We start from the raw sequence: 15,469 nt of genomic DNA, 5'->3' as shown, positions 1-15,469 counted from the left end.
GTTGGTTGCTATCTAGTTTTTTAAAAACAGCTTTGCTGAGTTATAATTGACAAATGATAAACTGCATACAATATGTATAATTTGATAAATATATGCACATACCCCATGAAGCCATTACCATATTCAAGATAAAGAACAGACCCACAAGGCCAAATGTTTCCTCGTGCCCCTGCTTCCCAATATACCTCCTTCATCCCCAAGTAACCCCAAGTAACCACTAATCAGCTTTCTTGTCACTATAGATTAGTTTGCTTTTTCTGGAATATTTATAAATGTACTTTTTTTGTATATCTTCTTTTACTTAGTATAATTATTTTGAGATTCATTCACTTTGTTGAATGTAGCAATGGCTCATTCCATTGCTGGCAAGTATTCCATAAAAGAAAAAAAATCTTAAAGATTTTAAAAAAGAAAATCTTAAGAAATCTTTAAGATTTCTTGAGATTTTAGCTATAGGTGTCATATCTGGGAAATCTTTGCCAAGTCCAAGGTCACAAAGATTTTCTCCTATGTTTTCTCCTAGAAATTTTAGAATATTTGGTTTTACCTTTAGGCCTATGATTCATTTTGAGTTAATTTTTATATATGGTGTGAGGTATGGATTGAGTTCACTTTCTTACTTATAGCTATCTAACTGTTCTAGCATAATTTGTTGGAAAGACTATCCCTTTTCCACTGAATTGCCTTTGCATCTTTGATGAAAATCAATTGACCATACACATGTGGGTCTATTTTTGGACTCTATTGTCATGCATTAATCTATTTATTGATTTTTATAGTATCTTTTTTTTAATAGTAAAAAGAGTTAAAATGAACCTACTATTTGACAGCCCTATGAAAGAAAATGTGCATTTACTACTAATTTAATTTCCACATCAATCTTACGAGGTAGACAGTCCATCTTGCCTTTCCGATGAAGAAGCTGAGGCTCAGGGAGGTGAAGTCATCTGTGGCCACACAGTCACTGAATGACTTTAAGTCATAAGTTTATGACTTAAACCATGTCTGTCTAATTTCAAAGCCTGTGCTATTAACCACTTATGGCAAACAGAATAATGTCCCCTTAATATGTTCATGTCCTAATTCCTAAAACCTGTTGATACGGTTTCACTGTGTCTCCACCCAAATCATCTTGAATTGTAGCTCTGATAATTCCCATGTGTAGTGGAAAGGGCCCAATGGGAGATAATTGAATCATGGGGGTGGGTCTTTCCCATGGTGTTCTCATGATAGTGAATAAGTCTCAAGAGACCTGATGGTTTTTTAAAGGGAAGTTCCCCTGCACATGCTGTCTTGCCTGCTGCCATGTAAGACATGACTTTGCTCCTCATTCACCTTCCACCATGACTGTGAGGCCCCCCCGCCCCCAGCCATGTGGAACTGTGAGTCAATTAAACCTCTTTGTTAAAATAAATTACCCAGTATCAGGTATAGCTTTATTAGCAGCATGAGAACAGATTAATACACTTCTGTAGTGCTATCTTACATAAGAAAAGAGACTTGCAGATATAATTAAGGATCTTTACTTTTTGTTGTTTTTGTTTGTATGTTCTTTTTATTTTTTATTTTTTCCATTTTTTAAAACATTTATCCCAGATACTGAAGGTTAAGAATTTTGAGGTGGGGAGTTGGCTGGGCCTTTGAGGTTGGCCCAGTGTAATACCAAGGGGCCTTATAAGAGGGCAACAGGAGGATCAAAATCAAGGAAGGAGATGAGACAAGGGAAACAGAGGTCATAGAGAATCATTCAAAGATGCTATGCTGCTGGCTTTGAAGAGGAAAGAAGGGACCAGAAGTCAAATACAGTGGCCTCTAAAGGCTGAAAAAAGCAAGGAAACAGATTCACCCTCAGGGCCTCCAGAGATAATCAGCCATGCTGACACCTTGACATTAGCACAGTGAAAGTAATTTCAGACTCCTGATTTCTAGAACTGTTAAATAATAAATCTGTATTGTTTAAGCCACTAAGTTTGTGGCAATTTGTTACAGCAGCAATAGGCAACTCATATACCACTAACTCATATTTTAATTTGGGTAAATTATTTAACATTTGGGAGTCACAGCACCTTCCTGTCTATAATGGCCACAGTAATGTCTACTTTATAGAGCTAGGGTGATGAGAAGAGTGGGCCTGGCACAGAGTCATTGCTCCAGAAATATTAGCTATGTGTAAAAAATATATTTCTTCTTCAGAAACCTCTAGGCATTGCCCTGTTAGGCCCTTAGGATTAACAGTGGGTTTTTTTTTTTTTTTTTTTTTTTTTTTGAGACGGAATCTTGCTCTCTCACCCAGGCTGGAGTACAGTGGCATGATCTCGGATCACTGCAGCCTCTGACTCCTAGGTTCAAGCAATTCTCCTGCCTCAGCATTAGCTGGGATTACAGGTACTCACCACCATGCCCAGCTAATTTTTTGTATCTTTAGTAGAGATGGGGTTGCACTGTGTTGGCCAGGCTGGTCTTGAACTCCTGACTGTGTGATCTGCCCACCTCAGCCTCCCAAAGTGCTGGGATTACAGGTGTGAGCCACCACACCCAACTAGGACCAACAGCTTTTAATTTAGCTTATGGATACCTTGGTTCCTTCGTAGGAAAAGGGATTTCAGTTCTTGGAACATGACAGCCACTAGCCCTAAGTAACAGTTGGCAAGGTGAGAGCCCCACTGCAAGGAAGTCAGAGGGGTCCTAATGCTACCTGAGGGGGGTAGAGAGAGACTCAAGTAGAAGGGGATGCTAACTCAAAACTACACTTGTCTCACCATAATGTTCTGAGGTTGGTTTTTTCTTTCCCTTAAACAAACATATTCCTATTTTTCAGTTCATCTACTGTCAACAAATACATCTCAAACCATGCCCCTTTATCAGATTCACAGATTTTCTTACCAGTCAATTCATTTAGTCAAGAAATATTTACTGAGCACCCATTACGTGAAAAGCCTGGTGCTAGTGCTATGGTATCCAATCTGGACAGAAAGACAGATATTAAATAATGAAGTACACTCATAGTTGGAAATTGTGGGGTGGGCATGGTAGCTCACATCTGTAATTCCAGCACTTTGGAAGGCCAAGACAGGAGGACCCCTTGAGCCCAGGAGCTCAAGAACAGCTGGGCAACATAACAAGAACCCATCTCTACAAAAAAAGAAGAAAAAATAAAAAAATACAAATTGTGATACGTGCTATTTGGGAGAAAACAGGATGAGAGATGGAACTATGAAGGGTAGCTTTGGTGGTTTACTCAGACAGGAACAAGAGGAAACACAACTCCTTCACTCATTCATTTATTCATTAATGAGTTATAGTGCTGTTTGCCATGAGTTGGCCATGAGTTCAGTGTTAGGGAATCAACAATATACATTAAATAAGGAGTCTTTAAACAGAAATACATAAAACAAGGTTATGTATTGATTAGTTAATGAAAATATGACCAGAGGCTCACAGGAACCTAACCCTGTGTTTCCCCAGGAGCAACAGTTCAGTATTGGCTAGTTCAGCATTCAAAGGGACTATACAGAATTTCCATGAATGAGAATTGATTGTACTTTAACTTCAGAATTTTAAGTGCTAGGAAAGCAACTAAACAGGGTAATAGGTGACAGAGAGGTCAAGGAAGGTCTCTTGAGGAAGTGAGATAGTAGTTTAGATCTCAGTGATAAGAAAGTTACATAAAGGGAAGGTCTATCAGGAGCAGCAAAAGCAACAGCCCTGAGGCTGGAATAAATTTGGAACATTCTATGCTAAGCAAGGCTGGTGGACTGTAGGTTGGTGAAGAGGAGACGGAAACAAGGTCAGGACCACTTGAGCACAGGAGCCAGGACCACAGGAGCCAGGACCACTGTAAGGTGTGCCAGTGGCAAAGAAAGACCATAGGGGAGTTTAAGCAAAAAAGAGGAGTTTAAGCATTGTCAGGCTGCTTAATGGATTGAAGAATGAGCCAAATGGATTGAAGGAGGCTCAGTGGAAGCAGTGATACCAACTAGGAGGCTTAGGAACTAACCGAAGTGAGGAGTGCGGAGATTTGGACTAAGGTTGCAGGTAGGAAGATACTGCGAAGCAGATGGGTTTGAGATAGATTTTAAAAGAGGTGGAATTCCCACAAGTTGGGGTGGTTTGGGAGGGGTAGGGAGGTGTGGAGGGAGACAGAGAAAGAAATCAAAGATGACTCGCAAGTTTCACTAACTTAATAAATATTTATATGGCAGTGTATCTTGCCACAGGCACTTTGCTGGGTGCTGATAACAGAGCCACTTACAATAGCTGACATTCTCCCACTTTCTTCCCGCCTCCACACTCCACACCTTTGCCACCACCCTGGTCCAGGCCATCACCATCTTTCCCCTGGATTGCTGCAATAACTTCCTAACTATTCTCCCTGCTTCAGTCCTTGCTCCTGCAATTTGCTACACAGTAGCCAGGACAATCTTACCCTTTAAAAACATGTCAGATGGAGTCATTCTTTTCTTAAATACTGCCAATATTTCCCCATCCTATTTGGTTAAGAGATAAAATCTTTACAGTGGCCTGTGGGGCTTTTAGGTCTTCCTTGCCCCCCTCATTGTCTCCTTTCTGTTTCTTAAAGTGAAGTGTGTCATCTAAGTCAACTTTGAGAGGATCCCACTCCATCCCACCAAAAGTAGTTTTGTTAAAATAAGATTATTTAGCCTTTACATGGAGGAACAACATTAGGTTAGTTTTCTAGGTTCTAGTTATTTGTTTAAACACCAGCCTTTTTCCTTGAAATAGGGGCATCTTAGTGTGAAGTAAAGATAAATATTACTGTACTTTTGACTTTTAAAAAAAGTTTGAAAAATACTATTCTGATAAAAGTCATAAATTGCAGGCTTATAATGAGAGGGGAGACCCCCTTGCCTTCTTCCACTTCCTGGTCTCCACCTCCTCCCTCCCCTACCCTCCGGATATGAAGCAGGGTGAAAATGAAATAAAATACCAAAGAGCTTGAATCTGTGGTCAGGCAACTTGCTGATGCCACTGACCTGGCCATAAAGAGGCCCACGGCCTGGGAAGATGACTTCCTTTTTGGTTCCCAGCATCTCTGCTATCTATAAGCCTTGAAAGAGTTGCAAATGATGTTATCACTACTGGCTGGAGCCCAGCACTGAGTCATGTCCCCCAAGTTTGCACAACGCAGGCTCCGTCCTGGAAATACCTCTGCCAACTAATAATTAATTTACTGCCTTTGTCTTGTCTGTAAGTCCCCTCCCCTGCCTGCTCCCACTCGCACTGCATATGAACCAGCACATCAATGAAGCCAAAAGATTGTAAGGTCAGATGTCCAGCCAATGGACAATGACATCGTTTTGCCTCAGTTTCCCCTTTAGTGTTGTAAGCCTATAAAAGGGGAAAGAAGCTACTTCTCAGGGAGCTTGGTAAATAAGGCTTTAGCCCATGTAGCTCCCAGCCAAATAAAAAGCCATTTCCTTCCTCAGTCCGGTGTTCGAGAGGTTTGTTTCCCACTACTTCTGCTTTAATAACACTTAATGGTTATAAAAGGTCTTTCAATAATCATAAAATGAATTTTTAACAGACTGCTTGATCCAAGTTTGCTTCTCAGTTTGAAATTCTCTAATTTTTTTCTTCAAAAAAATTTTCATTTTATATTCTAAATGGAATGGTATCATTTTAGCCCATGTACATTTTTTTTTTTTTTTTTTTTGAGACGGAGTTTCGCTCTTGTTACCCAGGCTGGAGTGCAATGGCGCGATCTCGGCTCACCGCAACCTCCGCCTCCTGGGTTCAGGCAATTCTCCTGCCTCAGCCTCCTGAGTAGCTGGGATTACAGGCACGCGCCACCATGCCCAGCTAATTTTTTGTATTTTTAGTAGAGACGGGGTTTCACCGTGTTGACCAGGATGGTCTCGATCTCTTGACCTTGTGATCCACCCGCCTCGGCCTCCCAAAGTGCTGGGATTACAGGCTTGAGCCACCGCGCCCGGCCCACCCATGTACATTTTGATTGATCACTTCAGTTTGTAGTATTCCTGCTTGCTTACTGCATATTAAAATATTATAAAACTGAGGACACAAGTTCTAAATTGTATTTACACTTACCCATGCTCTCCATATTTACTGGTTCCATGTCTTCACTAGCTAGAATACAATAAAAGAAAGTCAAATTTTTGAATCAAACATATGTCAGTTTATTATAATCTTTACCAAACCTCAAAAAACAAAATGTAAGTACAAATATACAATAAGAACTTAAACTATCTTGTTAATAATTAAATAGAGAAAATTGGAATAATTGTCTTTTATACAGTTATCTCTTAGTGATACGTTTACTACGGCATTCATTATATGGCATTTCATTGATATCATAATGAAATTAGTCAAAAGTAAGAATAAATCTCTATCATATTCCTCATGCATTTGACTTTATGACACAAAAATTTTATTTCACTTGATATGTAAAACCATAATCATTTGGCTGCTAATATATGTACAAATACTAACTCTACACACAAAAAAACCCATTAAATGAAGAAATAATCCTACCAGCTAATATTGGTTTTGGGCTTTTTTTGCCACGTGATGACTTTTTCTTTTGTTTTTGTTTTGGAGCCATGGTTCTGACTTGGGCTGCAGAAAGAGATGATATTATTAGTAAATTATTGCAATTTGCAAATAACTTGAAATTTCAAATACTAAACATGATCATTTAATAAACTTAAGAATATATTTTCTAAGTTTTACCCTGGACTAAATCAACCTGTCTCTTCATAGAACAGGTGTTCTGTGACAAAGGTTTATTGCAACAACAATATTACCGATGAGATCTTACTGTTCTGGTGGAGCTATTCAGCTGAAGCACACTGTGGTGACCAGAACAAAGTATCAATGTGCATATGTATATGTGATTTTTAAATTAACATAATTGAGATCATACTTTTGTCTTAGCATGTAAACATGTAACAACTAAGGCCTTATTTGGGCTCTCAGAGAGAATGTCTCCAAAAGTTTTCCATGGAATTGCTAATCAATTTATATATATATATATATATATATATATATTTTTTTTTTTTTTCCCTATTTTATTGCACTTTAGGTTCTGGGGTACATGTGAAGAACATGCAGGACTGTTGCATAAATACATACATGGCAATGTGGTTTGCTGCCTCCATCCTCATCACCTATATCTGGCATTTCTCCCCATGTTATCCCTCCCCGACTCCCTACCCCCCACTGTCCCACCCCTAATTCCCCCTAACAGACCCCAGTGTGTGATGCTCCCCTCCCTGTGTCCATGTGTTCTCACTGTTCAACATCCACCTATGAGTGAGAACATGCAGTGTCTGATTTTCTGTTCTTGTCTCAGTTTGCTGAGAATGATGGTTTCCAGGTTCATCCATGTCCCTACAAAGGACACAAACTCATCATTTTTTATGGCTGCATAGTATTCCATGGTGTACATATGCTACATTTTCCCTGTCCAATCTATCATCGATGGGCATTTGGGTTGGTTCCAGGTCTTTGCTATTGTAAACAGTGCTGCAATGAACATATGTGTGCATATGTCTTTATAAAAGAATGATTTATAATTCTTTGGGTATATACCCAGTAATGGGATTGCTGGGTCAAATGGAATTTCTATTTCTAGGTCCTTGAATCACTGCACTGTCTTCCATAATCATTGAACTAATTTACATTCCCACCAACAGTGTAAAAGTGTTCCTATTTCTCCACATCCTCTCCAGGATCTCTTGTCTCCAGATTTTTTAATGATCGCCATTCTAACTGGCGTGAGATGGTATCTCAATGTGGTTTTGATTTGCATTTCTCTAATGACCAGTGATGATGAGCATTTTTTCATGTTTGTTGGCCTCATGTATATCTTCTTTTGTAAAGTGTCTGTTTATATCCTTCGCCCACTGTTGAATGGGGTTGTTTGTCTTCTTCTTGTAAATCTGTTTTAGTTCTTTGTAGATTCTGGATATAAGTCCTTTGTCAGATGGGTAGATTGCAAAAATTTTTTCCCATCCTGCTGGTTGCCAATTCACTAAATGATTGTTTCTTTTGCTGTGCAGAAGCTCTGGAGTTTAATTAGATCCCATTTGTCTATTTTGGCTTTTGTTGCCATTGCTTTTGGTATTTTAGTCATGAAGTCCTTGCCTATGCCTATGTCCTGAATGGTTTTGCCTAGGTTTTCTTCTAGGGCTCTTATGGTGTTAGGTCTTATGTTTAAGTCTTTAATCCATCTGGAGTTAATTTTAGTGTAAGGTGTCAGAAAGGGCTCCTGTTTCTACTTTCTGCACATGGCTAGCCAGTTTTCCCAACATCATTTATTAAACAGGGAATCTTTTGCCCTTTGCTTGTTTTTGTCAGGTTTGTCAAAGATCAGATGGTTGCAGATGTGTGGCATTGCCTCCAAGGCCTCTGTTCTGTTCCATTGGTCTATTTCTCTGTTTTGGTACCAGTACCATGCTGTTTTGATTACTGTAGCCTTGTAGTATAGTTTGAATTCAAGTAGCGTGATGCCTATAGCTTTGTTCTTTTTGCTTAGAATTGACTTGGCCATGCAGGCTCTGTTTTGGTTCCATATGAAGTTTAATGTGGTTTTTTCCAGTTCTGTGAAAAGGGTCATAGGTAGCTTAACGGGGATAGCATTGAATCTATAAATTACTTTGGGCAGTATGGCCATTTTCACAATATTGATTCTTCCTAAACATGAGCATGGAATGTTTCTCCATCTGTTTGTGTCCTCTCTTATTTCCTTGAGCAGTGGTTTGTCATTATCCTTGAAGAGTTCCTTTACATCCTTTGTTAGTTGTATTCCTAGGTATTTTATTCTCTTTGGAGCAATTGTGAATGGCAGTTCGTTCTTTTTGGCTCTCTTTAAGTCTGTTATTGGTGTATAGGAATGCTTGTAATTTTTACACATTTTGAATGGGCTTGTTTTTTCTTGTAAATCTGTTTTAGTTCTTTGTAGATTCTGGATATTAGCCCTTTGTCAGATGGGTAGATTGCAAAAAATTTTTCCCATTCTGTTGGTTGCCGATTCACTCTAATGACTGTTTCTTTTGCTGTGCAGAAGCTATGGAGTTTGATTAGGACCCATTTGTCTATTTTGGCTTTTGTTGCCAGTGCTTTTGATGTTTTGGTCATGAAGTCCTTGCCTATGCCTATGTCCTGAATGGTTTTGCCTATATTTTCTTCTAGGGTTTTTATGGATATCCTTGTTAATTTTCTGTCTTGTTGATCTGTCTAATATTGACAGTGGAGTGTTAAAGTCTCCTATTATTATTGTGTGGGAGTCTAAGTCTCTTTGTAAGTCATTAAGAACTTGCTTTGTGTATCTGGGTGCTCCTGTATTGGGTGCATATATATTTAGGATAGTTAGTTCTTCCTGTTGCATTGATCCTTTTACCATTATGTAATGTCCCTCTTTGTCTCTTATGATCCTTGTTGGTTTAAAGTCTGTTTTATCAGAGACTAGGATTGCAACTCCTGCTATTTTTTGCTCTCCATTTGCTTGGTAAATCTTCCTCCATCCCTTTATTTTGAGCCTTTGTGTATCCTTGCATGTGAGATGGGTTTCCTGGATACAGCACACCCATGGGTTTTGACTTTTTATCCAATTTGCCAGTCTGTGTCTTTTGATTGGGGCATTTAGCCCATTTACACTTAAGGTTATTATTGTTATGTGTGAATTTGATCCTGCCATTTTGATGCTAGCTGGATGTTTTGCCCATTATTGACACAGTTTCTTCATTGTGTTGATGCTCTTTACCACTTGGTACAGTTTTGGAGTGGCTGGTACTGGTTGTTCCTTTCTATGTTTAGTGCCTCTTTCAGGGGCTCTAGTAAAGCAGGCCTGGTGGTAATGAAGTCACTAAGTAATTGCTTCTTCATAAAGGATTTTATTTCTCCTTTGCTTATGAAGTTTAGTTTGGCTGAATATGAAATTCTAGGTTGAACGTTCTTTTCTTTAAGGATGTGAATATTGGCCCCCACCCTCTTCTGGCTTGTTGGGTTTCTGCTGAGAGATCCACTGTGAGTCTGATGGGCTTCCTTTTGTGGGTAACCTGACCTTTCTCTCTGGCTGCCCTTAGCATTTTTTCCTTCATTTTAACCCTGGTGGATCTGGCGATTATGAGCCTTGGGGTTGCTCTTCTTGAGGAATATCTTTGTGGTGTTCTCTGTATTTCCTGGACTTGAATATTGGCCTGCCTTGCTAGGTTGGGGAATTTCTCCTGGATAATATCCTGGAGAGTGTTTTCCAGCTTGATTCATTCTCTCCGTCACATTCAGGTACACCTATCAAACATAGATTAGGTCTTTTCACATAATCCCACATTTCTTGGAGGCTTTGTTCATTTCTTTTTACTTTTTCCTTCTTGTTTTATTTCATTGAGTTGATCTTCAATCTCTGATATCCTTTCTTCTGCTTGGTTGATTTGGCTATTGAAACTTGTGTCTGCTTTGTGAAGTTCTTGTGTTGTTTTTCAGCTCTATCAGTTCATTTATATTCTTCTCTAAGCTGTTTATTCTCATTAGCATTTTGTCAAACCTTTTTTCAAGGTTCTTAGTTTTTGTTTTGCATTGGGTTAGATGATCATCAATTTTGACAGGATAGAACACTGGCTAAGGTCATCACCATGACATCAAATCCTTGTCATCTCTTCCATGCTCACCTTTGTCCTGTTCTATTTAAATGGTTAGGAATGTGACTACAGGAGTCTGGGCAGCAGAGTTTTTAAAGAGGCTGTTCTTTTTCCAGCTGAGTGACCTTGGGCAAATTACTTACCTTCTCTAAGTTCAGTTTATTCATCTATTTAATGGGGATAATAATAAAATCTACCCCACAAGGTGACTGTGAAGACTTAATGAAATAAAGTGTCATCATCATCAACTCAGTCATCTCAGTCTGGTTTGCACCATTTTAACAAATCAATAGAGACTACTATTTCATAGCCTATGGTCAAAATATCACAAGTTTTATTTTATATCTAGATGCTCGATTACAAAATCTTATCCAAAGTGTGGATGTGAGTGTGTCTGTGTTTGTGTGTAAACATCTTCCCTTCAGATTTTCTCATATGTATTTTTTTTTCAAATAATAAAAATGATAGCTCACATTTGTGAAGTGCTTACTATGTGCCAGGCACAGTTCCAAGTATTTTACATGTATTTTTATTTAGTCTTAATCACATTTATTGACATATAAATGACTTGAATTGTCCATCATCTGAAACATTTTTCTTTGTGTTGGGAACATTACAATTCTAGTGATTGTGAAATATGCAATGAATTATTATTAACTATAATTTTCCTGCTATACTATTGAATACTAGATAACCACATTTTATTATTACTATTATTTTTATCCTCCTTTTATAATGAGAAAATGAGGCCCCAAGAGGTTCAGGTGACTCTCCTGAAGGGACACAGAGAGCAATGGGCAGTGGTGTCAGGCTGTGAGCCCAAGCAGCCTGGCTCTGATAGACATATTCTTAATCTCTGTACTAGATGATCCCTTGGATTTCAATGATAACTGCTGTGTTTCATTACAAATGAAACTATTTTAAATCATTGTCTTTACCTTGAAAGGCAGGATTTGATTATATAAGCAATATTTTATGATTCTGACAATTTCTATTTTTAAGATATTCTGCAATGAATGGCTCTGACTCAACTCTTTAGACTGTCAAATGTCCTCCATATCACTTTCCCGTCTTAGCATAATTTTAAATCTTGTATCTCTTCCTTTTTTCAGAAGATTACTTATCAATGTACCCCTTCTCCATATGCTATCCTAGCTGAATTTTAGTTTGATGTAAAATACTTAAAAACTTCTTTTTTCTCCTGAGATGGAGTCTTGCTCTGTCACCCAGGCTGGAGTGCTATGGCATGTTCACACCTGTAATCCCAGCACTTTGGGAGGCCGAGATGGGTTGATCATGAGGTTATAAGTTCGAGACCAGCCTGGCCAACATGGTGAAAAACCCTTAACACCACTTAGACTCACCCTATGCACACACCATCATCACCACCACTATTTATTTGATATATATATACTAAGTGACTGTGATGCACCAGATGCTATCCTAGGTGTTAGGGATACAGCAGTGAACAAAATAGGCAAAACCCCTCATGAAAGCTTACATTCTAGGGAAAGACAGAAAATGAACAAATAAAGGAGGAAAATATAATTAGTATTTTAAGAGGTGAGAACTACTAAAAAGAAAAATAAGGTAGGAAAAGGAATCAGACATTGGAACAAAGACATGAGAAAGAAGAAAGCAAGAAATGCAGATATCTGGAAGAGAAACAGTGTTTTCAGGTGGAAGGAACAGTACATTTAAAGGTTCTGGAGCAGGATCATGCCTGGCATATTTAAGAAAACAGCAAGAAGGTCATGATGGCTGGAGCAGAGTCAGGGAAAGACCACAGGCAAAGTTGATCAGAGAGGTGATAGGGATAGATTAGTCAGCTTTGCTGCAGTAACAAATGACCCCCACATCTCAGTGACATACAATAACAAATATTTATTTCTTCTCATGCTATTATGCACTGTGGTGTGGATGAGCTGCTTCAAGTCTTCTTTTTCTGGGATCCAGGCTGAAGAAGCAGACTCTATTTCACACATGCCACTTTCACAGCAGAGTAAAAAGCAGGAGAGCTAATGGAATTGCATAATGCTGCCTAACTTTCTCCTTGGCACTGACATATTGTGCCTCCTGCTCACATTCTTTTGGCCCAAGCAAGTAAGTCAATCCTGATAATGGGGGAGGGATTCTCTGCCTGGTTGGCAGTAGGTGGGAATGTATGATCCTCTTACCCATAAGGGAGGTAATAGCTGGGAATGATATAATTGGAAACAACTATATAATATACCACAAGAGGAGCTAGATCATGTATTAGGACTTTGGCTTTCACTCTGAATGAGGTGGGGAGTTACTGGATGGTTTTGAGCTTAGAAGTTACTTTACTCAATCTGTCCCACAATTTAAGGATCAATATGGCTGCTGTGTTGAGAAAAGACTGCAGCAAGGAAAGGGCTGAAGCAGGAAATCCAGTAGAGAGACATTTAATAATCCATGGGAGAGATGAGGGTGCTTAGATCAGGGAGCTGAAAGTGAGATGGGAAAGGCGATTGGATTCTGGATATATTTTGTTAAGTAGAGCCAGTAAGATTCATTGGTGACAAAAATACAGTATCCATGCTATACTATCCAAATTAGTCCATGCTGTATTAGTTTTCTCTTAATGCTGTACCAAATTATCACAAATTTTGTGTCTTAAAACTATACAAATCTATTATCTTACAGCTTTGTAGTTCAGATGTCTGATACAGATCTCATGGGGCTTAAACCAAGGAGTCAGCAGGGCTGCATTCCTTTCTTTCCAGTGCCTCTAAGAGAGAATTTGTTTTCTTGCCTTTTCCAATTTTTAGAGCCCACTATTTCTTGGTTTGTGGCCCCAGCCTTCAACTTCAAAGTCAGAATGGAGGGTTAAGTCCTTCTCACGTAGCTTTCTCTGACCTTCTCTTCTTTCTCTCTCACTTTTAAGGACCCTTGTGACTACATTGGGCCTACCTAGATAATCCAGGATAATCTCTCTATATTAAGGTCTGCTGATCTTTATTACATCTGTGACTTTACTTCTTTGCCATGTATGGTAATATATCCACAGGTTCCAGGAATTAAGAAGTTCTGCCTTAAAATTAAACTTGAATATAGGTATCAGTTTATAATCATCCCCCAAATAATCAAAGTAAGCAAGTGTCCTGTTCTTTTCAAATGCTATTATTAAATGCTCTGTAGGTAATTTGAGTTTCCAGTTTTCAAGGAAAAACAAAGTCAAATTTTCAGCAATAAATTAGGCACCAAAATTGGAACGTGCATTAATGCATGCCGCCTTACCTGAACAGCTCATTTACTACTTTCACAAACGTTAAATGACTTTTGTCTAAATTATTGTCTAGTGACTAAGGGCAAAATGACCTACTGAATTAGTCATTTTGACCAGGTACTAGTGACCAGGTTGTTCTAAAGGGTTTTAGAGGTCTTAATTCTTCTTCACTAAAAACATAATATCTACATTTCCATGCACCATAGATAGACACATTCATAACCTAAGTGAGTCAGGTGAATATAGTCTAAACTGAAAGGAAAATGATTACTTTGGGAGTAGCCACCTTATATTGTATTTCAGTTTCAGGCAAAATTTTGCAGTTTATTTTAGTAATTGTAAATTATAAAAATCCTACCAACATTATGTCTAGAAAATAAATCGCTTTTAATTGGGGGTATCTAAACCAAATGAATAATATACTCTGTATAATTTCAATAAACACATTTATTCAAAGTTTTTTAATGTAGATCTTTCTTTTTAAAAACAAATCCCTGATAAAAGATATTACTTTCAAATTACAGCAAGGCTTACTGAAGTTTTTTTTCATAAAATTAACTGAATATTTCATAAAATGAATGTGTTATATTTTCCAAACTTTTTTCTATTAAATTGCTTATTAAAATATTATGAATACAAATCAAAACCGCATTGAGATACCACCTCACGCCAGTTAGAATAGCGATCATTAAAAAATCAGGAGACAACAGATGCTGGAGAGGATGTGGAGAAATAGGGATGCTTTTACACTGTTGGTAGGAGTGTAAATTAGTTCAACCATTGTCGAAGACAGTGTGGCGATTCCTTAAGGATCTAGAAATAGAAATTCCATTTGACCCAGCAATCCCATTACTGGGAATATACCCAAAGGATTATAAATCATTCTATTATAAAGAGACATGCACACGTATGTTTATTGCGGCACTGTTCACAATAGCAAAGACTTGGAACCAACCCAAATTCTCATCAATGATAGACTGGATAAAGAAAATGTGGCACATATACATAACAGAATACTATGCAGCCATAAAAAAGGATGAATTCATGTCTTTTGCAGGGACATGGATGAAACTGGAAACCATCATTCTCAGCAAACTGACACAAGAACAGAAAACCAAACACCGCATATTCTCACTCATAAGTGGGTGTTGAACAATGAGAGCACACAATGAGTACACCACCAGAGCACACGGACACAGGGAGGGGAACGTTACACACCAGGACCTGGGGGGTGGGGGGCTAAGGAGGAATAGCAGAGGGTGACGGGATTGGGGAGGGATAGAATTAGGAGAATTACCTAATGTAGATGACAGAGTGATGGATGCAGCAAACCACCATCATGGCATATGTATACCTATGTAACAAACCTGTATGATCTCCACATATACCCCAGAACTTAAAGTATAATAAACAAAATTTTTAAAAAGTTTATGAAAATTGTTCAATACCTGATCCTACATTACTAAGATTACTTTGAAATGTGCATAACATTTTTTCTGTTCCCAGCTGAAGTCAATTTGCAATTATTAAGAGTAGCAGAAGAACTATTTCATCTACTCCTAAAATAAAGGTTGTGACCAACCCAGTGGCTTGTGTTTTG

At 38.3% G+C, this 15,469-nt stretch overlaps 1 protein-coding gene across 1 annotated transcript in view; it reads right to left on the bottom strand.

Moving 5' to 3' along the window:
* The window catches only part of DNAI3 (dynein axonemal intermediate chain 3), a 78,345-nt gene that overhangs the window by 58,101 nt on the left and 4,775 nt on the right, over positions 1-15,469 (bottom strand). The window contains exons 2-3 of the mRNA XM_037728316.1: positions 6,514-6,597; positions 6,070-6,108 (exon numbers count right to left, since the gene is read on the bottom strand). Coding sequence (XP_037584244.1) covers positions 6,070-6,108; positions 6,514-6,583 — 109 coding nt within the window. The 5' untranslated portion in view covers positions 6,584-6,597. The remainder of the gene's footprint in view (positions 1-6,069; positions 6,109-6,513; positions 6,598-15,469) is intronic.

Source organism: Cebus imitator, unplaced genomic scaffold, assembly GCF_001604975.1.
Source record: "Cebus imitator isolate Cc_AM_T3 unplaced genomic scaffold, Cebus_imitator-1.0 Scaffold261, whole genome shotgun sequence".
NCBI classification, from domain to species: domain Eukaryota; kingdom Metazoa; phylum Chordata; class Mammalia; order Primates; family Cebidae; genus Cebus; species Cebus imitator.
Note: the sequence above shows the minus strand (reverse complement) of the source record. Positions and strands in the feature narration are given on the sequence as shown.